Source organism: Dermacentor variabilis, chromosome 2, assembly GCF_050947875.1.
Source record: "Dermacentor variabilis isolate Ectoservices chromosome 2, ASM5094787v1, whole genome shotgun sequence".
Taxonomy (NCBI): Eukaryota; Metazoa; Arthropoda; class Arachnida; order Ixodida; family Ixodidae; genus Dermacentor; species Dermacentor variabilis.
In genome coordinates this window covers 131,862,148-131,887,172 of record NC_134569.1, presented here as the reverse complement: position 1 = coordinate 131,887,172, position 25,025 = coordinate 131,862,148, and the positions used below count along the sequence as shown (strand labels likewise).

The 25,025-nt window shown below is 49.5% G+C and overlaps 2 protein-coding genes across 7 annotated transcripts in view; one reads left to right on the top strand and one right to left on the bottom strand.

Moving 5' to 3' along the window:
- LOC142572699 (uncharacterized) overlaps positions 1 to 18,738 on the top strand; it is a 231,350-nt gene extending 212,612 nt beyond the window's left edge. For 2 of the 6 annotated variants that reach the window (XM_075681996.1, XM_075681995.1), the window contains one exon: positions 17,722 to 18,738. In XM_075681996.1, coding sequence (XP_075538111.1) covers positions 17,722 to 17,997 — 276 coding nt within the window. In that variant the 3' untranslated portion in view covers positions 17,998 to 18,738. Of the gene's footprint in view, positions 1 to 8,099; positions 8,210 to 9,860; positions 9,897 to 17,721 lie in introns of those variants that run through there. The other 4 variants (XM_075681997.1, XM_075681999.1, XM_075681998.1 and 1 more) reach the window with 4 other exon arrangements.
- Positions 1 to 25,025, bottom strand: part of Actbeta (inhibin subunit beta) — a 210,623-nt gene that overhangs the window by 121,431 nt on the left and 64,167 nt on the right. The gene's annotated exons all lie outside the window — the stretch shown is intronic.

Sequence of the window (25,025 nt, the reverse complement as noted above, 5' to 3'; positions counted from 1 at the left end):
TCTATCTCAATTTCTTTTTTTTCGCCCAGTAGGCGCAAGTTATCATTACATATCCAGTGCCACGTACATATACTTCTTCTTATCCATCTACTGAATGAAGGTGTCATCACCCTTCTTTAGCATATAGTGTCTCGCACACCACCTCTCCATGCGGCTGCCAAGAAACGGTACTTACGAGACAGCGCGGGAGAGATTGCCCCGTTCAGCGAGAGCAGCCGTCCGCATTACATGGACTAGTCGAAGCTTACATACTACAAGCAGTTCAAATGAGCCGGCGGGACTACTCTCGGTCAGACATTTCCTTATCTATCGGTCAAATCTCTTGGCTGGGAACGCCCAACTGAGCGATAAACGGATTATCTCACTTGCATTTCACCCGACGGCATGTATGTCGTCTAAAACAGTACAGCCACTCTGTTCCACACGAAATGGCGCGCCAGACTTTGTCGACACTTGAGAGTGCCGAATAGCTCGTGCAACGCGGAAGGCGACTGCCCACGCTTACGCTAGACAGCACCATCAAGGGCCCTAGCTATTCCGTCTATAGACGGAATAGCTCGTGGGTGGTTAGTACACTAACCACCCACGAGACGATCGCGTCAGCTGACAGATCACTGAGGCAACGTCGGCCTCGGGCTAAATGCGCGAGGACAACCGATACGGGTCTCGCTGCTTAAGCCCATCCATCTCTCTCTCTCTCTCTCTCTCTCTCTCTCTCTCTCTCTCGGGCGTTTTGTCGCGCCTCGCGCATCTCGCCCCGCGTTTGCAGCTGCGGATCGTGCGAAACGCGATTTGATTGATTCCGGCCGGCAACCGGGGGGCAGACAGGCCTGGTGGCGTTATACTGCAGAAATGCTGATGTCGGTTAGACGATCGACTGGGCCGAGCACGTTAGGTGTAGTTTGAATAAGTGTATCCACTGGCAGATCGCCGGTTGTCACTTTGTCTCCAAAGTGCGAGGCGTCCTTCTCTGTGGAAGTGTCCCGAATGTCAAACCGGGCATTTCTTTCTTCTCCGCCCTCGCTCCATCACGGCCCGCGGCCCCCACTTCGTGTTTCCGGCACCAAGCTCCGCCTTAGCCTAGGTTACGAAATGCTGACGCCATTTGAAAAGAAAGGCGTCGCGGCCGTTGCGCGTCCTCTTGTAAAACGGAGGGCGTTTCGCGGAGACTGTTCGAGAAACGCGAACGAGCGAAAATCTATGGGCCGCCGTTTCGTATTGTGCAAAAGCAACGGCGAAGTGCTGGGTCGTATTCTTTCCTTTTTCTTATTTTTCGGTTTCCTTTGTGCTACAGCATGTATACGGTGCACATGCGGCGAATACATTCGGCGCATAGAGCGTTATGCGCTCTGCCGCGCATGCGCTGTTCGCGGCGCGTATTTCTTTTTCTCTTCTCCCTCTCTTTTCAAGCAGCATGCGTCCCTGTTTGATATACGTAGCAGCTTCGCGACATTCGGAGGTATATATTCACGGTATATCGCTTCTCGGCCTATCGGCTACGATCAAAGTGTAGATCCAGTCGCGGTATGGAGGACAGAGACATGCGATTAAGCGTAAGCAGCCATAATTGTAGCGATTACTTCTGAAAATTGGCTATGTAAACGTTAGTAGAGTACGTAGCAGCTTGCATTTGCTCTGTTAGACTGGAGTTGGCGCTATGACGTTAGTTGGGAGTTATGAGGGGGTACAGGACAAGCGTGGTTGCATAATAGTGCGCAAACTTTGTCGGGTCTTTAGGCGAGGTAAATTTTCAGACGACAGTTTCCGCGAAATATCGCAAGTCTCTCCTAATCTCCAAAAGATTAGGAGAGACTTGCGTTAGCCACGTATCATTGTCTTTGTTAGAATGCGAATTTCAGTATCTTCACAGCACGTGTGTTAATCTCAAGTAGTGTCCTTTTTTGTTTGGTGTTTGACTTCCCTACCTCTTGATATGTTTAACTGAGGTCATTAGACCTTGTCATGTTCGTATGCTGCGGTATTTGCAATCACTTATATATATATATATATATATATATATATATATATATATATATATATATATATAGAGTTAGCGCTCGTCCTGTATGCTTCTAGTCTCTGTCTGTGTCACTTCGCGCTACAATCCAAGACTGTGTTTCCCATGCTAAATAGCACAAAAAATGTTTCACTAGCGACATTATTTATGAGACTTGTGGATCGTACTGCAACCTCTTCTACCCTTTTCCAGATAATCGGGGCTCCTATGTCGGTTGTAGGTCCCGCTGACGGCAGTGCTTCTTTGCCATCTAAGCCATGAACTCAAACATTTTTCTCATTTTCACTACAGGCCAAATGGTCGTCCCTTACACTATGAAATATTTCCTCTATAAATGAATAGATTGTGTGCATTATTATTTCCTACTTAGACATAATACTGTCTCGGGAACGACATACAACAGGAGCCGGACACAGAAATAAGAAAAATATAAATAATAAATTATGTAGTTATAATCCTCAGAGGAATTATCTCTTGCGGGAACACACGGAGACAAGGTAAGCAGAAACGTAGGATATAAACTAACATGGTAATCGGTTTAACGACTTCTGGTGCGGGAGTCTTGAACGGCAAATATATAATCGAGCCATCTTGTTGGCTCTACAGTTCAACATTTCCAACGGTAAAGAGGGTGCTTAATGAATCGACATGCGGCATAAACGAGACAATGTTTAGTAAGTGAGCACGACCTGTTGAGCCTGCGGTAGGACCTGTCAATGAAAGTGGCGCGTCTACAGAAAAGGATGAATGAACAGCTCTATGAAGCATGGCCTGAAGTTCCGATGAGCGCCCCAGAACTAGCGGCTGTACGGATACATATTATCAGCCTGTGATCGTGGCGATAAGCGGCGATAACGTCGGCTGAAGATAAGTCTTCTTGCTTTCTTCTGAATGGACTCACATTGTCGTATCGTCACGGTATAATGGCAGTTAACTGTCTGAATATTTCTTGCCAGGGAAGCTGCCCCGAGTAGGAAATGAGTCGCCTACGTGCGACTGTACTTTGACGTGTCACTTCGGTTCTCGTATGTCACTCGTAAGTCACTACGTTTTCACAAATCGATTTTCAATCTAACCTATCAACTTCCATTTGGCCATTCGACTACGTATCCATCAACTCTTCAACGTGTCCTCGAACACAGTAAAGTGGTCATTTATATCTACGCGGACCTGACCTACGCCTTCTATGCGGTGCATAGCGCCACGACGAGAACCAATATCTTAAGGTCGGAAGGCGGCATGTGAATTGCCGCAGTTCCTGAAGTTCATGTAGTCTCTGTTTCTTCTCCTTTATTTTTTTTTCCTTTTCATTCACTAACGCCCTTCCTTCAGTACAGGGCAGCAAACCGTCTGATTGACCTTCCTGCCTTTGTTCCTGCTCTTGTTCCTGCTTTGTTCTGCTTTGTTCCTGCTCTTGTTCAACAGCTCCTGGCAGACAGGTACGGTTCCGCAGGAATGGAAGACCAGTCGCCTAATTCCACTACTCAAGCCTGGCAAGTCGCCTGTAGACATTGCATCATACCGACCAATTGCGCTTGCCAGTTGCATCGGAAAACTAATGGAGAGGATGGTTCTAGCACGGCTAGAATGGTACCTCGAACATTACCAGGTATATCCAGATGCGGTGGCCGGCTTCAGGCGTGGCCGTTCTTCCATAGACAACGTTATCGACTTAGTGACGTACGTCGAGCACCAGAAGTCCTGCAAAAGATTATCTGCTGCCCTGTTTCTGGATGTTAAAGGAGCGTACGATAACGTAACGCACGAAGCGATTTTCAACGCGTTAGAGGCAGTAGGACTTGGCGGCAAAGTCTATCTCTGGATAAGTAGCTATCTACATAAGAGATCCTTTTTCGTGCTTACCGAGGATGGCCCGACCTCACAGCATTACAGTAACCGTGGGGTGCCTCAGGGCGGAGTACTCAGCCCAACGCTCTTCAGTCTAACACTCATTGGACTCTCCGACATCCTGCCAGGCAGCGTTAGGCTCTCCATCTATGCCGACGACATTTGCATTTGGACGTCGGCTGTGACGCGACTGCAGCTTCGCGCGCGGCTTCAAAAGTCAGCCACTTTAACATCATCCTACCTTAGAGAACAAGGACTTCGTATATCATACGAAAAGTGCGCAGCGGTGGCATTTACCAGGAAATCAATGTCTCCATACATGATATCCGTCGACAGACACATGATCTCGTACAACACGAGTCACAGATTTTTGGGGGTGGTCCTTGATAAAAATCTCTCCTGGACCCCTCATGTGAATTATGTGAAAAAGCGCCTGACGGGAATTTGTCATATGTTTAAGTCCCTTGCAGGAAAGACCTGGGGAGTACCAGTACACTCTATGCTGCAACTGTACAGGGTCCTCTTTATTGGATTCCTACGGTACAGTCTACCGGTCATGTCCAACACCTACAGAACTAACCTGAATATAATTCAAAGCATCCAAGCCCAAGCCCTCAAGATATGTCTCGGTCTACCGCGGAGTGCGTCAACGACTGAGGTTATTGCAGTCGCTCAAGATTTCACTATTAAAACGCACATTATCATTGAAACAATGCGTGTGCACATACGACACTTTGCCCGGACCCCTACCCACCACCTAGCAAGTCTCCCAGTAGATAGGCCCCACACGACATTCAGTGCGACTGTCTTCGCGCACTGTGCCTCTTTCAGGTCAGGTTACACACCTGCGGCAAGGCCTTCCATTCCTCCATGGTGTATGCGCCGTACTCAAGTAAACCTTACAATCCCAGGCCTTCAGAAGAAGTCGGACTTGCCATCATCAGCGCTCAAGCAACTAACTTTACTTCCCTTGTACGAGAAATACAGCGACTGCACACACGTCTACACTGATGGATCAACTACATCAACCAGTTCCGGCGGCGCTCTAGTTATACCAGCAATGAGAATAACCAAGCGGTTCAAGACTTCCCATGTCACTACGTCCACAGCTGCAGAGCTCGCGGCTCTCCGCGACGCGCTTCAAGTGATAAACGCTGAAAGTCCTAGAAAATGGGCAGTCTTCTGCGATTCAAGGCCGGCCTTGCAATGTATGCAGTCGTTTCTCCGACATGGAACTCACGATCAGCTCACGTGCGAAATCGCGGAACTTGTTCATCACTTAATAGCAAAAGGACATGATATCTCTTTTCAGTGGATACCAGGTCATTGCGGTATCCTTGGAAATGATGACGCTGATAAGGCAGCTCGGACGTCAAACCAAGAAGACCGCTGCGTCCCCATTCCTCTCTCAAGGACCGACGCCGCGAGGCAACTTGGCATTCTAGCACGCACGATCTCCTTGGCAGAGTGGAACACCGCACATACAAGGCGCACAAGACTGCACAGATTAAACCCGTCACTTCAACTCAAACCTCCAGCGGGTCTACACCGACGTGAAGCGTCTCTTCTGTGTCGGTTATGGCTTGCAGTTGCCTTCACGAATGCCTACTCAGCACTAATTGGCATGGCTAATACTCCTGCATGTGATGTTTGCGGATGCGAGGAGAACATTGCCCACTTATTGTGCCATTGTCCACAATTTCAAGCACAAAGACAGTCTTTGTCCAACACATTGAGGAAACTAGACGATCGTCCTCTGAGTGAACAGACCATATTAGAGCACCGTCCCGACCGATCATCGGCTCAGAAGGCAGTGAAGGCACTTTTGTGTTTTCTCAGAACTTCTGGTTTGCTCGAGCGACTCTAACTGAAGTGCTGTCCGTACGCGTATCTACACCTTCTCTCTCCCTTCTTTCTCTTCCCCTTCTCCCATCCCCCAGTGTAGGGTAGCCAACCAGACTATTGACTGGTTAACATCCCTGCCTTTCCTGAATTCTCCTCTCTCTCTCTCTCCTTTCTCCCTGTTCAGCTATGTTCCTGTCAGCTATGTTCGTCTTACTACTGCACTTATCGCACTGGGCTTTCCGAAAACGCCTCTGTGACACACGGGCCCCCCCATTTGCCCTACCGTCCCGCGCGAGTCTCGGGTCTGTAACCCCGTTAGCTCCTACATCATAATCCGGCGCTTGAAAGAGGAGACACGCCCGCATGGCCATTCGAATCTACAACGGCAAAAAGAGAGAGAGAGAGAGATCGAGAGTGAGAGAGCGCGCTATAGTACACACAGCGTTATCCGGCGGCCGTTGACACGGCCTTGCCTTGCGAGTGCGACCGCACGGCCCCGCATTCGGACCGCGGGACTGTTTCCGTACTGGGACGGCCCGAACGCAGCGGCGGGGCGAGCGAGCAAGGGGGGGGTGCGTGCTCGCGCTCTCGCTCGAGGATCGATAACGTTCGGGATGCGCGGGCTGGCGGCGGCGCGCTTGCGTAACGGCGGCGCGAGCGGCGTCGCTCGCTCGGCCGCGCGCGCGTGCGGGGGTTCGATCATTTTGAGGAAAGCGCGCATCCCACGCGCTGACAGCGGCGGCGCGCAAGATCGCGGAGGGCTCCGAAGTGGACGGAGAGCAAAGAGGCAAGCGCCGCGGCTATTCCGATTGACGAAGATGCAGGCCCGGTTCGGTTGATCATGTTAAAAGCGAAACGAGAGAGAGAGAGAGAGAGAGAGATAGAGAGAGAGAGAGAGAGGGGGGCGTTTATAAAGGAAAGGCAGGGAGGTTAACCAGGCTGAGCCCGGTAGGCTACCCTGCACTGAGGAAAGGGGAAAGGGGATAGAAAGAGGAGAAGGAAGGCACAGTTTGCACTGTTCCACACACGAGAATTCACCGCCGAGTCACTCACAGGGGATGAACAAAACGAGGAAACATAAGCTGCGTCCTTACGAAGTGATTACATTTAAATTGTGAGGGTTTAACGCAGCGACACCGCACAGTGAGCACACGAGGGGCGCCATAGTGTGGGGCTTCGGATGGATTGTGGCCACCTGGCGTCGTTTAAGCTTAGCACACGAACGTTGCTAAGAGCGTTGCCTTTTTTTTTTTTTTCTTGCATGTCGCCCGCGTCGAAATGCGGCTGGTGCGGACGGTAACCGAACCCGCGACCCCGCGGTCGAAAGCTGAACGCCATGGCCACCGAGCAACGGAGGGCGGGTGAAATATACGCGTCCCTGCTTCATTCATCTCGAAAAAGTGATGCAGAAGAATAGCGTTCCCAGCGCCTGCACGCTTTCTCGTTGCATGACGCAGCGAGATGCTTTTTTATGGGCGCAATACTCACGAGAAATGAGGGTCTCAGTACGGTCGCGTCACCTTGTGACCATTTTCTGCACATTCTATTCCGATAATCGCATTTCGACAAACCCAAATAAACTTGAACTTGACAACTAAAGAAACCAGTTCCTGCAAGGAATCAGTACCACCGACAGTACCAGTGAGGAAACCGCTGTCTGAAACGGAGTTGTTAGGGGCTGTAAAGGTCTTTCTTTCTTTTCGTTCCCTTTTTCAGTAAGTATTTTCCCACTTCTCCCGAAGACGTTAAAGATGTGGGGTTACAAGTTTGGAATTAAAGAAAGAAGAAGAAAAGAATATGTATATTTTTTTCATTTCAACGCCCATTTAGTCGTTGCTGAAAACTAGGCGAGTTAACTTGGTTGTACTATTAAGCGTAATTACAGCGCTACGGACGCCGAAAGGCAAACACAAAATGTAGCAGCGCCCGTCTCGTACATTTCATATTTGTGTTCCATCTTCTTTAGTGGTGTAACCGTGTTTGATCATCTCACTTGCTCCGTCGATAGCTGATTCCACGAATAGAAGGCTTTCGCAAAACAAAACAAAGAAGTAAAGAAATCGACAATATAGCCAGAATCACATGCAGCTTCATTTTGGCCCCATATTCACTAATCTTACAGGTGAAATAATTACGTGCTGGGACATAATTTGGCGGTATTGAGTATCTATCGCCGTGAATTCCAGTTTTCACATTAAGTATAAGGTGTAATGGTTGAAAGTGTATTTTTCTTCGTTTCCTGTTGTTCTCTATTTTTTTTTTTTTTTTGCTAAGATATCGCAGATATCACATGTGATAGGCCTCACTTCACATGGATTCTAAAGTATACGTTACATGTGCGTGTTTCCTCAGCTCTTCTCACTCTATCTCTCTTTCTTTTTTTTTCCAGCTGCTGCAAAAGTGAAACACCTAAAGTTGTGGAATAGTAATTCTGAGGCGCCCGAGCGGCTTGCATACTATATATGCGATGGCGTAAGAGGAATAAAAGATTGGCCACCACGCGGTTTTTCTTTATATCTTTCTTTCTTTTGAAGCTACTCAATGTTCTTACATTTGAAAAAAAAAGGGGGGGGGGATAGATATTGCTAAGTGCTTTCATAGAGCGCAGTCGTCCCGACGAAGAAGGCGACGAACTCATCCGTTTGCCAATCCCCCATAGTATAGGTACGAACAATTCACTACTCGAGAGATACTTAAAAAATAATTCTGCGAGTCATTAGGCAAATTGGTCAGTGTTCCATTCGCGCACCAACATCATGCACAGATGCCCGGTTCCACGCAGCTGAAGGATATTTTACTGATTGATTGCCCCGAAAATAAAATCTCCTTCATGAAGACAAATCGAATATGGACGCTTTTCTTTGCAGGGAAGGCTTAAAGGAGCTCAGGGCCAAGCATGCCTTGTAGCTGCTGAATGGTCTCCCAAAGGCAAGGCGCAATCCTTCGATAGCACGCATAAACTAGCTGTCCACAACGGTCAGATTCGTAGAAGAATAGCAGTCATAGGCGCCGACTTCGAGGGGGCTCCGTGGCCTGAGCCCCCCCCCCCCCCCCCCCCCCGGAAATATTGCAAATGACAACAAGAGGAAGACCCCAATTATATATCAGTCATGGAAGTGTGGTGGTAGACCTAACGCGTCGACTATCATCAAAAATGAGGAAACCCTGAGACAAACTGGCAGCTTCAAGAAGCAGTAGCGTAGGACCCCCTCTTTGAGTCCTAGCCGGATGTTCTAGCATTTATGGCCTCAAACCCTCATGCTAGCGTGTGGGACCTGGCCACCCAGGTACCAATTTCCAAGTCATCACGTTGCAGGATTCTAAACGACGGCCTTTCACCCGTACCACCTTAACCAGCACCAATGCTTGGGAGATAGGGACCTGTAGAATCGTCTAGGTTTCTGGAATTCGGTCCTCACAAAAGCTGATGAGTCACCTGACTTTTTGAGCGACAGCATGTGCACAGATGAAGCCAATTTTTGTAGAAATGGCTTGGTAAACTTGCATAATGCACACTATTCGAATGACTACAATGCACACTGGGTAAAGCGCAGTCGGCAGTTGTACCAGCGGTCGTTCAATGTGGGATGCGGAATTTACGCCGGCGCTATAATCGGTTCCATCTTCGTCGATCACACACTGACTGGACAGCGTTACGCGGATGAAATCCTTGAAAGAGTGGTGGATGAGTTTCTCACCGAAGTCCCGCTGTCACGTCTTCCACTTCTGTGGTATCATCAAGATGGAGCGCCAGCACACAGCAGTAGCCGAACACAAAACTGGCTGGATGCGACTTTTCATGAGCAACAGATTGGAAGGCACGGGCCTGTAAATTGGCCGACTGGGTCACCTAACCTCTCTCCAATCGATTTCTTTCTTTGGGGTTATGTGAAAGATCGTGCTTACGTGATCGAGACGGACGTCAGATGAGCTCAGGGTAAGGATAACGGTTGTTTGCCGTAGAATTTCAGCGTCGGTCATCAAGAAAGCCACAGAAGACGTGACAAAGCGGACTCGTGAACTGCATAGCTGCAGAAGGAGACCTATTCGAACACGCCCACTAGGTAGCAGCTGGCGTTCAGCGGTGCTTACGAATTCATAGATAATAAAGGTATGCCGAACTCTGACGGTATTTTTTTTTTTTTTGCAGGCGTCCCGATTGTCAATTCGGCCCATTTAGAAGTAGGTATGTACTTTCTTGAACGCATCGGTTTTGCCTTTTCTCAACATGTGGGTCGCTTCCCGGTCGGTTTATTTCGCTTTTATTTGATAACGGGAACTTGTTTTTGCAGCACGTATGGACTTTCAGGGAAAATAAAACGGTCACTTTTATTTGAGTTTGGTCCGAAGAAAGTTTCTGGCGCGAAATACGCTGCGCGCGCACTTTGTCGACGTGGTACGAGCAAAGCCTGGATCTTGAAACATTCTGTGCCTATTACATTGCTTTTCGCGTCTCAACGTGACCAGAGCGGCGCTTCGGCCGCGTTATCGAGGGGCTTTTGTTATCAACGTGACCAGTCGGCTTTGAGAGACGGATAGCAAGCGTGACGTAGAGAAGAAGGAATAGCTGCGAATCTGCGAAACATGCTGTTGGTGCTCCTTCCGTACCATTATTAAGGTGATGCGCTGTCCCTTCGGGTATGCGACAGGCAAAGCAGTTACTTTCAATCAGCTTATCTGAGGGGGGCTGTTTTATCATGCGTGCGGGAGCGCAGTGACGCGGTATTTTTCATATTTCGTGAAGTTTTGCTTGCCAGTCGGAAAAAAATGCACGCAATTAGTACGTCGCTGAAAACATAGCAGTTAGATGTCATCTTGGAGTGCCTACAAATGCCGCATTGACACTTTAATAATTACGACAGTACTTATGTAATTAGATAATTGATTGTAATTGTCGAATTAAATTTCAGGAACGAGAGAATTACTGGCGGCTGCTCCAGTGTACTGGAAATAATATATACTAGGTTTTCTTTGAGTAACGCAACTGCTCTTTCTTAAAGTCTTGGTGCATGATAGTTGGGGCACCCTGTATAATTCACTCAGTAACCGAAGCGAGGCCAAGCCGGATTCACTCGAAATCAGAATGAACAGCATTCATGGGCAGGAACGCTTATACTTGGACTCACAGAAAAACAAAAACAAAAAGACAGAGAGCGGCTCCAGTTTGACCGCAAACGCAAATCACTATTAGTGATAGCGAAGTATACGGCAAATACACGAAGGAAAATTACACCACCCAGAGGCGCCAGATTCTTGGTGGTGGGAGAGAATTGAACTGTCTCCTACTATGGGGTCTTCTAAATTCTCATATAAGGCCGTCACTTAGGTGAACAACTCTTCGAGGTCACACAAAGTTTCTTCAGTTGCAAGAAATATATATATATATATATATATATATATAAACGAGAAGAGAGGGGGTTAACCGAGGGTCCCGATTTTTATTAGTCATATCATGAGAAGCAACAAACACTGACACCAAGGACAACATAGGGGAAATTACTTGTGTTTAATAAATGAAATAAAGAAACGATAAACTAATGGAAATTACAGTGGATGAAAAAACAACTTGCCGCAGGTGGGAACCGAACCCACAACCTTCGCATTTCGCGTGCGATGCTCTACCAATTGAGCTACCGCGGCGCTGTTTCCCCGTCCACTTTCTTGGGTATTTATGTGTCCTAGTAGAGCCCTGGGAGTGTTTGGTAGAGCATCGCACGCGAAATGCGAAGGTTGTGGGTTCGGTTCCCACCTGCGGCAAGTTGTTTTTTCATCCACTGTAATTTCCATTAGTTTATCGTTTCTTTATTTCATTTATTAAACACAAGTAATTTCCCCTATGTTGTCCTTGGTGTCAGTGTTTGTTGCTTCTCAATATATATATATATATATATATATATATCGTGTTCAGAAAGCTGGTCGGGCCCTAGCGCCCCCCCCCCCCCCCCCCGCCCCCTTCCCGGAAAAATGAAAACGTTCTGCCAATGGCAGCAGTAGCAGTAACAGAGTAGCTAGGGTCACAAAGCAACAGACGCCCCCGCTCTGTGAAAACTGGAAATGAAGCAAGAAACGCCGCGGCTAGTGCATATAGATCTGCACAATATAGCAAAGACTACAGAGAGATTTAAGCGAGGAGACTCGACAATAAAAATGTTCGCTATATAAGCACTCCTTCCTTAAGCAAAGGCAGCGCCAACGCGTTTTACGCCAGTCATGTCTTTCTAATAAGAAATATTGCTTCTCGCGGCCATAAACCGCACCATCTTTGCCCCCGTTGTGCGGATGAGTCATCGGTCTCCCCTCTTGAGTCCACTGATTGTTTTCGTGCCGCGAATGTGCTTATATAACGAAGGTGTAGTGTTTGGGCATTCCGACATCACATGTACTATGTTAACGGCGAAGCAGTGTCCTTGTTGAGGGGGGGAGGGTGGAGGGATTTCTATTCACGGTGTCTGTGCTTCTTCCACGCTTCCCGACTCTACAGGCATTCTTTTTCATACTCATATCAAGTGTCATAAAGCTATCCAACCGAACAGGTTTCTTTGGCTCTTTCTACCGTTCTCGAGGTGGTCAATGGTTGGTGGTCGGACTTTCAACGGACGATACAAAGGCACCGAAGCAAAGGGCGCATGCACTCACGCTGCTAAGTTGCGGAGGGTGAGCAACGTTGCTGAATTAAAAAAAAAGAAAACGTTGCGTGGAACGAGGGGCAATAGGCGAAGCTGCAACAACACGTGCGCCGACTACAAGTGAGCGTTTAGTCAAAAACAGGAGGTACAACAGAAACATGCAGACTGTACACATGTGCCCCACCCCGACATCAGTCCCCAATCTCTCTACTTTTCAAGACATATGAATATTGCGAAGGCACAGCTAAGACTCGCTGAATGTCCTTGTGGTAGCCAACAGCTTAAATTCGCTTTCACGGACAGTTATACGACGGCTCGGCTGAGTCACAAGTTACGCTCTCGTTGGATGTAGAAGGCCTTATCGATCGCCCTATGCCACCGCTGCCCACTGGTAGCCATTACGCCACGTCGCTAGCGTCTCCGAAAACTTCGGGGTACACTTGCTTTTTTTTTTTTTTTACACTGTAAGGCGAGGTGAGCCGGAGAAAGGTTTCAAAATGTAACTGTGCTCGCGCAGGCTATGCTGTTTATCCAAGCTACTTGTTCACTACGATTCTCAGCTTTACGTTCACTGCTTGGGAACATGGCACCATATTCTTTTTTACAACGAGGCTGTATATGGGCTAGCGCATTTTCGTCGCCAGTCGTGTACGAACAACCCGCGAACTAGCTCGTTGGCGCCCGCATCGGCGCAACCGTGCAAACGCGCTTGTGCCACTGCTCGCAGTCTCCTCGCACAGCCGGCTCCGTTGACGCTCATCATTTCAGCGTAAAATGGAATGGCCACGACTGCTTCGTACGCACGAAGAACAGCGGCGTATAGGACTTTATGAACGGCCACTTCGGATGGCTGCTCGATCCGGTCGATGACGATCAGACTCCAGTCCTCGTCGTTGGCGACGTCAGCGTGGACACGTCGCGGCCAGATGGCATTTCGCTGCCCTCGTATATAATCCAGCCGTTAGGGCTGTACAGCGCCACACCGATCGCGAGGTGCCAATGACCACGAGGCACTCGTGTTTAGACTTTACTTCGCCAAGAACCTGTCCATCGTCGTCGCCGAACCCTTGGCCGTCTACCACAGCGACCACAAAGCTACAGCACCTTGCGTGAAAAATAATAAACAGCACCAAAATATTTACGTATCTCTGTGTTGTACATTATATTATCTATACAGCTTCGCCAGTCATCCACCTTCACAGAGTGGAATGGCTGCCGAATGTCTTTTTCGTTGCAGTTCCCTTTCTCTGTTAGCCTACTCGGTTTTTTTTCTTCGGGCGTAGAAACCCACTAGGTTCCCATCTGGATGACTTCCATGCTTACTCCTTGTTTAGAGTGCTCTAAATCCTTAACGTGGGTCTTTGGCTTACACAACCGGGGACAAGTAAAATCGAACGGGCCAATTGCCACTCATACGTAAACCTCACTGCATCCAATCTAATTTCAAGTGCACTTCGTCGCCATACGTTCTTGTCAAGATGAAGTGTCTAAATGTAGCGCCGTAAATAACACGTAATTAGAAGGAATTATATTTAATGACCGTGCCTATTCGTGTAAGGCAAGTAAGCAAATGTAGAAACAATGTTCTCGCGTATTATCCCTACGCCGTGTGTTGAGCTTACCTAGCGCTTGAGGGAAGACACCGTTGTTCTCGATCGCTTTTTGGGAAATACTTTCCGTGAAGAGCCTGAGTGATCTTTGAAGTGAATGTTAGCGGTCGGCTCCGAAATTCGCATCGTCAGGGCGCCCCACTTCCTGCTTACACCATAAAGCCTTTCTGCGTGGTTGCTGCCTTTCGCGAAGGGAACACAAAATATATAGCTCAACGTTTACACACTTGCCCTTCCACTGCAGACATGTAGCCTCGGAGCTTGATCATACCCCGAACTTAATACGGCCGATGAACGGCGACAATGTTAACACAGAGTTCCGTTTAGACCCAGCTTGATTGCAGAACCCAGACAGAGGGCCAATAAAGAACAAAAAGAAAACAAGAGAAAACATCGCGTATATTATGTTATTGCTTTCTTTTTTTTCATCTTTCTCTCCGCCACTGCGCTTGTTTCTTCCTCGGCCTTCACTGCCGAGGGAGTTATGTTACTGCTCTCCTCTCGGGCGCTCAATTCCCTAACTGCTTCGATCATTTTTTTTCTTCCTCTTTTAAACGTCCGAAACGCGTTTCCGATCACACCGACAACAATAGTAAAGCTCGCGCTGGGCACAAGTTTATGCCCAAAACCCAAAAGGCTGAAGGAGAGGGCAGATGGAACGGGTTGAGGAGAAAAGGAGCACGGTAACGGGAAACGAGATGGGAAAGGCCGTGTATGTTTGTTCTCTTCCTTACTTCTGTCACCGGCTCACTCTCCCTTCGCCCAGCGCTCCTTCTTCCCGAGTCTCCTCCCGCTGCTCCTGTGCTCCGGAACAGACTTCTTCCCGGGTCGAGAAAGGGGGCTTGCATGGCTGGTCGCGTCGAGACGGAGGTGACGCTCCGCTATGCGCGCGGCCTGTGCGGGCGACTCGAAAGCTTTCGTGCAAAGGAAGGGGAGAAAAAAGACTGGGGAAACCAAAGAACAAGAAGCAAAATGGCCGACGTCTAGACGGATCAACGGCGGAAAGAGACGGATAAGAAAACGAAAAGAGAGGGCTGGGGTGAGAATCGGGAGAAGGGGAGCACAAGAGGGAGAAGTAAAAAGGGAAGCGCCCCCAACCCGGTTTTCTCACCCATTTCTGACCAATATTTCTTTTTTTACTTTCCCTCCTCTTTCGCGCTGCCGTCCGCCTCCGCCGACACCACGGCACCCTTTAGCGTCGACGCCGCCGCCGCCGCCGGTGGCGAGGCCTGCGCGCCCCTACGCGAGAGCTCTCCTTTCCTCCTTTCTCGTCTCCCTCCCTCCTCCCTCTCTCTCTCCTTCCAGTACTGGGCCGTTTCGCGGGCTCACGGGAAGGGTGTGCGAAATCTCCCTTCCCTCTCCAGCACACGCGTTTCGTCCCGGTCGCAAAGTTATGCCCGGGCCTTATTCATGGCCGCGACCGGGGTCCTATACCACGGCGACGGCCCGACGAGGCCCGCGAAACACGCCGCTTCGACGCCGACGCCGCCGCCACCGCGCATCATCGCCATATCTCGTCACTTTTCTACGCGAGCAGCGCGAGTTTCAGAGGGCCGTCGTCCCGCATGCGACCCTTGTTCTCTTCCTTTAGCCTACACTTTCTACTTTGCTGAGAATTCGTGGCCGCATTAATGCTTCTTTCCACGTCGGTATGGGGTAGACGACGATATAGATATTTAAATTTAGTGGTGCATGCCAATGATTAAGCGGTGTCAGTCGTCCCCTTCTTCTGTTCGTCCCCTCTATTTTTTCTTTTTAAGCTTACAAGAGCTGCGCAGCCGCAGTCGTTCTTTCGTCGGGGTGGTGACAGTTGTGCATGTGCCCCGACGTTTTTGCACGCGCCTTGGCAGCAATGAGCCATGCCACTCTCCCCCCCCCCAAAAAACTCCCGGCATCCTACATGTATAAGCAGAGAAAGCCTATAAAAACATTAGTTTATTATACCGGAGAAAAGGTGTGTTTTAATGTTAACTCGACGTAGGAGACGGCCATTTATGTTTTCAAATGAAAGAAACGCTTATCGTGCTGCAAGTACAGATAATTTTAATTTTCTAAGCAATATGCGGCAACATTGATTTGCATATATAGTTGCCTGCAGACGAAAATTGTTGAAAATCTGCGGAGTTCTGTTTTGCCGCACAATTGCGGTTCGCCAGTCTGTCTTTCTTGCCCGCTCAGTTTCTGTGGTGAAAACCGGAAGCCTGCCATCGTTCTGCTTGAAAACAGTAGAATGGTCTCACGATTCCTCTACTCGAGTGATCCTCTAAAAACGCTCAGTGCGTTGTGTCGCTAAAGGTGCATTTATTTTAAAAGGGACATTACGCGAACGAGCTGGACGGAGTCCTATACTCGCAAAGAGGCACCACGTTGACCGCTTGGTGCGGTGTTCCCATCGAATCTGGCGACATCTAGAGACACCTTTGCGACATTGTGAAGTGTCCGTCTCACCTTCTAAACTTACACTTAAATCAGTTCTTGCGATTGTTAACCAAAGCATGTGGTTGAGGCAGACGCGATCGAGGCTAGCGTAGTTTAGAACGCTTAGCGCCTACCGGCGCCTTACAATCAATAGAATGAAAAGAAGCTGAGACCTCACAAGTACGGTAAGACTCCTGTAATGGACCGGATGGGAAGTTAGCGTTGTCCGCTCTTAACCAAGTCAGAAAAGAAAGGAATAGATAGAAAAGAAGAAATAAATAAACTGTGCTTAAAGGGAAAGAGAAAGATCAGAGCGTTTTTATTATAATTTTTTTCTTTATGATAATTGCTCGCCTTTTCAGCGCCATTGTTCTGTTTACGTTCAGTACGAAGATTAAGCTGTCCTCACATTGAACATTAATCTTGAGCGTGCCCACCTTTAAAAAGTATAGGGAACGACAAATAAAAAAAAATAAAAACAGACGGAGTGGGAGCTCAGTGGTACCAGGAGACTTCCTCCATGTCGCTTCACTTTTCTAGCGTTTAACTCGCACGTAAGAAGCAGAATTTCAGAGAGAGATAAATAGGTATGGACATCTGCATAATACGGAAGCGCGGTGGGCCGCCTCAAGACGGCGGTTTCTCAACTCACGAGGCACCATTAGCTCGAACTACTACTTCCGAGAGCTTCATTGACCGAGAGCGCAAGGGAGGCCGACCAACAACAGCTCTATAGCGTCGGTTGCGCAAGCCTTGCTCAGCTTCCTTCGCCCGCGTCAGTTCGTCTCCTAGGCGAAGCAGCGCGCCTTTACTGTTGTGCGCTCGCTTTCACGTCTGTCTGTGAGGCGCGCATGAAAGATTAATGGTCGCTAATACGCGCTTCCGGCCGCCGACCTAATCCGGTGGGATAAACAAACTCGTCCATGTCCGGCACGCGCTCACTGCGAGCGGCTGCCGGAGAGGAGCGAGCGATAGCTTCGATAGCTTTGTGTCGCGTGACAAATTGGCTGATGGATGATGTCCGTGAAGCGCTCAAGGCCTCAATTACAAGTGGGATCTTTCTCAAGAGTATGGAAGAGAGTCTAGAAGCAAAAAGAGAAAAAAAAGCGAGCAGAGAAGCGGCGCGGAGCGCTTAGTATAATTGTGCCGTTTCTTTCTGTTTTTCTAGGCGACACGGGGAGACCTCGATTCGCGAAAAGCGACCGTATGTATACGAGTAGCGTAAATGCTTGGGCGCAGGCTGTCAGGGAGGCGCAGAACGCGTGTGAACGTGCACCCTGCAGGAATGCGGAACAAAATCGAGCAGCACGGATCGTAGACTACACGTTTTGAATGCCGCGTTTTATTTACAACGCAGGAACCCGGCCATCCCACAGCCTCCGCGGACCAAGAAGCGCTCCATACGCCACACAGGTGCCCTGACTGCGACATGGCTACGCGGCCATCCGCAGCCCATCTGTTTTGGGAGTGCCAGCGACACGCTCAGCAGCGGGACCACCACCTGAGGGCGGTGCGAGTGTCGTCCTACGAGGAGTGGATTAGACCGGCAACTGGATCGATGGATTCTGACAGGGCCATTCTGGACTCGCTCTTGGCTTTCGCCAAGGACGCGCAGCTCCTAGGACGGCTCTGAATACGCCTCCCCCCTCCTCTTCCTATTCCCCATTATAGGCCTTCGCGCCATCCTTTAATAAATACATTTTGTCATCATCATTTACAACGCGGAAAGGCAGCATCGCGTCGACAGGTTCGCTTTGCAAGCCGCGGTGCCGTATAGCGCATTTCAGCTCCGGTCGTCGGGGCTATCGACGATTTCGCGAATTGTGATGGGCAGCCCCACGTGTTCGCGGTGCTACGTGCCTCTCTCACTGCCGTTTCTTTAATTTTATCGCCTTAATCCCTTTCTCCGCCCCTGCGTAGGGTATCGTACCGGACAACGCACCTCGTCGCAATCGCAAACGCAGTAGAGGTGATATCCATCCTGAAAGACAGACATCACGTGTCGCTTTGAGCAGCCTGGACAAAAGAGTGTTCAGAGAAGCAAACGATACTGGGGCCATGGAGTTCACCGTCGTCAGCGCAGCGGGACGCCGCAGCACAGCTGTATTTTTTGTAGACGTCTAAGCTCTGCGACCGCCTTTAACTCGGGTGCGGTGAACGCTGTTGCGTGTGCACGTGCACCACTTGCTCTTCATTTGTTTTGTTTTTTTTTCATTTTCTATGCACTTCTCCTTCTCTCATTGCATGGAAGCAAACCAGGTGCAGCGTGGTTAACCTCCCTCACTTTCCTTTTCTCCTCTCTCTCTCTCTCTCTCTCTCTCTCTCTCGGTATCGCTTTTGCTTGAGCTCTCCAACTTCCCGTATCTCGCTAACCTCCTCCTCACTTTCGGTAAATGAGTTCCAGCTTCTCAATGCTCTGAACAATTAATGCAAGCATTTTACAGCAACAGAACTTCAAAAAAAGAAAGGAAGGCGTGTCAGCAAAAAACAAAATTCATGGCGCTAAGCAGACAAGGACGAAGTACGACACAAGCGACATATACGCGCCCGTATATATATATATATATATATATATATATATATATATATATATATATATATATATATATATATATATATATATATGACATATCATAAGAAGTCAACAAACTCTGCACTGACACCATGGACAACATAGGGGAATTTACTTGAGCTTAATAAATGAATTAAAGAAACGATAAATTAACTGAAATTAATGTGGATAAAAAAACGTCTTGCCGCAGGTGGGGAACGATCCCACGACCTCCGCATTTCGCGTGCGATGCTCTACCAATTGAGCTACCGCGGCGCCGTTTCCTCATCCACTTTCTTGGGCATTTATTTTTTCCTAGTAGAACCTTGGGAGTGTTAGCCAGCGCCGCCACTCACAGACCTTGGCGCCGCCAAGGTCTGTCAGTGGTGGCGCCAGAACCGCGTGAAATGGCCAAAGAAGACCTTGTCTTCAAAATAATCCTAACCAAAGGCGACTTAATAAATATCGTGATTGGGTCAGTTGTGGCATAGATGTTATAGAAAATGATAGCGGGTAGCTTATAGAAAACACAATTAGAAGTGAAAAAAGAAAAGGAGGGAACGCTTATTGACAAATCGCTCCTCCAAACTGTGCTGGCCGGACATAAAAAAGGCGCATCAAAGCAGCGCGTACGTGATGGAGGTGTCACCAAGACAATTCCTGCAAAAAAAAAAAAAAGAAAAAAAAGAGAGAATCTTCTCATCTCTCGTGCGCCCCGTCAATAATTTCTCTCTCGGTGGTTTCGCGCTATTTTCTTCCAACGTCTAAGCAACGGCTTTTTTTCTAATTCACTTGCAAATGTTGCGCCGCTTTTTTATAAGCAGCCAAGCGAAATTTTGAAGACTGATAGCTTTCTTTTCCAGAACTCAAAGCTCTCGTGCCCCATGATGACTTGAATTTTGACGCTTCTCTATGCGGCATGTTCTTCCCAAGGAACAAGCATTTCTTTGCTGTTTCTCGTCAACTTTTGACGATGTTGTACCGAAAAGTACAGCGCACAGTACATGCTCAATGTACGGTGTTAAAAAATGGAAAAGCGAGCAGCAACGAATGCCTTTTACACATTGTTACACGGAAGTGCGACGTGCAACTATTCGACAGCCGGTTTCTAAGCGGGGAGTACTCCAAAGCGTACGTTTTGGAGTCTGAATTAGGTCACTGTTGCAAATGCAGCTGAAACTGTTAATGAAATAAAACATTGGAGTGTAGCTTCCGAATTGTTCACGTTTGAATTTATGAGCAAGTAGTATATGGTAGATTAGCTTCATAATCATCACTATCATCCTCATTATTTTGTCATTAAAATTAGTGCCATCCTGTAGTGGATGGTTTCAGCTCGTCAGCTATTACCGTGTCTCTTCTTCCTTCGTGGAGAAAGAGCGATAAACCTTTATTTTGCTCCAGGTCCGGAGCGTAGATATCGACGGATTCGCCCAGATTACGAGTCTTACTTAATCGCGTACACTACCCGGAGTCTTCGCCACGTTCGTTGTAACCTTTCAGGGGGAGTGTTGGAGGGACTTCTGATTAACAAGGCAGAAAGCATGTCCTGTAGTGTACGCAGAATATCGGAGCAAATCCAAAGCTGATATTCTGCGTTCGGATATGCCTGGTAGTATAACAGCGGGTACTTCCGGGAAGGTTCTTAATGCGATCAGCATTCCTTGCGAACTTCGCCCACTTTGAGATGCGTCTGTCTGTCTGTATGTCTCTACGCGTTTAAGCTCTTTCACGCCAACTTGGATCCGCAGTCCGTGCTCTGACGGGATGGGCATCGGGCTGCTGTGCTGAGGGAACCGGGGTTGAAACCAACCGTAGGCCCAACTTGGGTCGCTGGGTATGTGCCACTGGGTATGCGCCGCTCTTGAATGACAAAAAGGAAAATCTGGTAACGTTTAGAAGTACGTATTGGTGTACTAGTCGGTTCATGTTGCTCATGGTTCAAGCAAGGAACGACGGAAGGAGACAAGGGGAGCGCCACTACTGGTAAACAGCTGAGCTTTGTCAGGTGCTGGGAGGAATCGATCCCGCGTCATATATATTACGAAAATATTCTCTAATTACAGACACGCGCCACGCGAGGACTTCGCGGTGGCGCCGCTAGATGGCGCAGCGTGTCGAGAGGGATGCGTGAGAGCGAAGCCCGGTCTCAGTATGCGCCTCATCCACGACGCGTTTCGGCGGTGGCCAGCACGGTGCGTCGCTATATGTTGATTCAACGCTAATCGCATTCACTTCGACATTCATCGCGAGATGGATTCTACCGGAATTTTCGTATATGGTGTGTAATGCGTGCCGCGAGAAGTCAGCTGACGCTTGTACCCTCCGGATAGGCGTGGCGGTGTCTGCTCTGACAGAGGTGCAGGACGTTCAAGAAAACAAGATAGCCTCTCGTCTGAGGTTTTACAGTCGAATGAGTCGGTCTTTTGGTTGGACTATCGGGCAGTCCTCACGCTGAGACTACCTGTAGACTACCTGATACTACCTGACAAGCGGGTGTTGTTGCTCGTGGTTTTAGGCCAGCTTTCCCTAGTGCACACAAAAAAATATCGGTAACAGGTGCTCGATGTGCCTCTCCTTCACCCCCTCTGCCTGGCTATTGTTGTTGTCGTTGAATGTTCTTCGTATTGCACCGGGAAATTAAGAAACTGCGGTACTGCAAACAAATCCTGAAGCGCTACGTACGCTACAAAAACAAAGGCTCGAAGGCCGTGTTTCCATACGATGCGCAACTCACCGCATGCACGCACTCCTCTAACGGGCGGCCAGAGAGAATTCCTATACGCATCTGCAAGCCCCGTTATCTCCTTCTTCGCCCTAATCACTCAGATTACGATCCGCAGGACGCCGGCAGCCGACAGGCAAGCGGCTCCTCGTCGTCGCGTGGCCACGAGGCGATCGCGAGCGCCGCTCGCCAAGCGGCCCGCCAGATGACATCTATCCGGCTAATGTCGATTCACTTCGGTCACGCCGCCCCAGAGGCGAGCGAAAGGGGCGCATTGCGATGCACGTCGGGAGCCTGCGTTGGACCATCGCTCGCGCCTGCGACCAGCACGCTACCTTGGGCGTATGGGAAGCGAACAGGCTTTGCCGAAAGAAAAGAAGGAAAAGAAAGCCGCGCAGAAGATGCGCAAGCCTACGAGCCTCTGTTTTGACGGCGAGGACGCGGCCACGTTGAGAAGGACAGGAAATCACTCTTCCCGCGCTCACGTCAACACGCGGGCGAACCGGCGCTGACCGCCCGTGAACCTACATCATTAGCGGCACGTGCGTGGCCGCTACGCGTTCGGCAGCGAGAAAAAGGGGAGCCGCCGCCAGAGTCGGCGAGATCCAGAAAACAAGAGCCGCACCTCCTCCTCACGACAAGCGAGAGGCGCCAAAGCCGCGGGGAAGGACGGAAGCGTGCAGCCCCGACGCGAAACCGCAAGACCGGACTGCGGCAGCTGAGCGTCGGGACGCGGTGATTTATAGGCGGACCCCCTCCCCGGGGCGGCGATTATCGATCAGCAAGGTAGTCATTTGTGCCCTCGCCACAAAGCTCAATTAGCGCTACGTGTCCGCCGATAATGGTATCACGGATGGACTGCCGGCGCTCCTGATGGCCGCGTCACGATGACCGGGATTCGCCGGGCGTCCTCCAGCGACGACCACGACGACGTGGATATAGTATTGTCTGCGCCGGGGCCTCGCCCCCCCCCCCCTTCTCCCGCCGTACGCGGGCCCCTCCTACTCTCAATCCCGCGCTACGCCCAGTGACATCCTGGGAGCTGGCCGCACTAATCTGAGAGCCTTCTCGCGCTGCGTTTCGCTTCCTCTGTTTTGCTTCCTCTCTGCTGAACGCTGCTGCTTCGCTCCACTGTTTACAAACACACACACACACAAACACACACACACACACACACACACACACACACACACACACACACACACACACACACACACACACACACACACACACACACACACACACACCCACACACACACACACACACACACACACACACACACACACACACACACACACACGTGGGGTTTCGCATCCCGAAGCGCCACCGGTATACCGTACGTGCTCTCGGCAGGGACGAGGGCGACTTATGCGGCAGCACGCGGTATTAATTTGGATCCCGTCAGTCGGCGTATACGTGCGCGCATCCTTGCGAACCGTTTTCGACTCACTCGACAAAACGAGCTTCGCGCGGGATTGGAGGCGAACCGTTCCGGGCCTGTCGTCGCGACCGGTCGTTAGGGAAGCCTCACTGGACACGAGGTCTTGTCCACGTCGTTGCTGCTGCTACCCTGAATGGAAATCGTGATTGTAGGGACTGTACACACTGTGCTGCTCAGCTGATTGCTTCGCGGGAGTGAGCTCCTAGGAACAATACAAAGCGAGACGGGGTACTGCTAACAACGAAGTCCTTGGGGAGTGGAACCGACGGCTGCAGCTTCAGCCCCGAAACTGCGGAGCACGACGGAGCGGGCACATATTTGGAAAGTGACATATAGCCGGTGACAACCTAAGAATGACAAAGGAGCTCCACCCACAAAAACGCAGTACACCTGTTCTTCACCTCTGAAAGAGAGCCGAACCAGCTGGAGTCCGCCCACAGCTCAATGAACGACTTTGATCGGCTAATGTAAGCGCTAGGCTAATAAGAAAGCATCGGGCTAGCTGCTTCAAGCTAAAATATTACGTTTGGCTTAGCAGTGACACGAGGATAACCTATAAACTGTAGCTAGACTTTCATGGTTCATACTGAAACCAATGACACAATGACTAATCTGTACGGGGAAAGCTGTTTCTTAAAACCCAAGAAACCGCTTGGCGTCAGTCAAGTAAGTGAATCTAATTGGCTGGCATGTCTATGCAAGTTTTGCTTTAGTTGGATAGTGTACATATGACCTTGTAATTATTAAACCGTCCGGGCTCAGCTCACCGAAACGAACCTGCGATATGCATAGTCTAGTTATTCAGCTTTGAAAAAAAAAATGATGTATGCATTATTAGAATAAGCGTGTTATAGGCATTTTGACAATGCTCGGTGACTAATTAATAATTACTTATTCTAAAAGCGTCGTTTTAATATTAACGAACCTTTCTATTCTGCTATTGGCGATAAAATGCTTCTTGTGCTGTAACTGATATACGTCACTGAGTAGGCGTCGTTCCCTCCTGCCTCGCCAAGCTGACGATCGCTGACAAAACTGCGGTGCTGGCGAAACACCAGCGCGCAAGCCAACGTTCAGAGAGCGACATGCTTATACGGCGATGTCGCCCCTGTGAGCCACGAGCCAACGAGCTGGGTGGAGCTGCACGCTACGGAGAGGCGCTGTGTGAGAGCGACGGCAGAGTTCAAAAGCAGTACGGCAGCCGACTCCGAGCCGAGCTGACTGGAACTCGAACGAACTGTGTGGAACGTTTGGAACGCGGAGAAAGATCGAGAACTGCCGAAGCCGCGCCCAGAAGAGCCGGCATCAGACAGAACGGGTGCGAACCGCTTCTTCTCTAAAAGAACCGCAGCTCATGTTTACTGATCCATATGGCTCGCTTGTTCTTTAAAAGGAGCGGCTCTAAAGATCCGGCTCTGACGCAGCGCAAGGCGCGAGCCAATCACAACCTTTCCCTCCTCCAGAGGGAGGGGACGCGTGTGATTGGCTCGCGCCTTGCTTCTCCTGAAGTCTTCTTCTCCGTCCATATAAAACACCGCTTTAAAGGGCTCATGTAATGAACCGACAGTAGCTGCATGGGTCAGCCTGGTGGTCTCGCAACCCGGATGTCGGTCTTTCGAAACCGCAGCCTGACAAGCAATGTTTATTTTCGTGCGGCTAGACCTTTTTCATACGGAAACACCGACGCCGACACGAGTGAGGCAATACAAGCTTCGCTTGAAGACGCTAATTAACAAAATTTTCTTAATTAGTTTCTTAAGCAACGGCAAAGAACTTTCGCCGTAGAGCTCGTATGCGAAGACGACAGTTGTCCCACGGTCATAGCCTCCCTTACAGCGAATCTGTATACCTATACCCCCCCCCCCCCCCCCCCATGCATTTGTCGTGCCCGCGGGCAAAAATGTGGGCCGATCCCGGAGGTAGGGCAATGCCGGGCCGGCCCG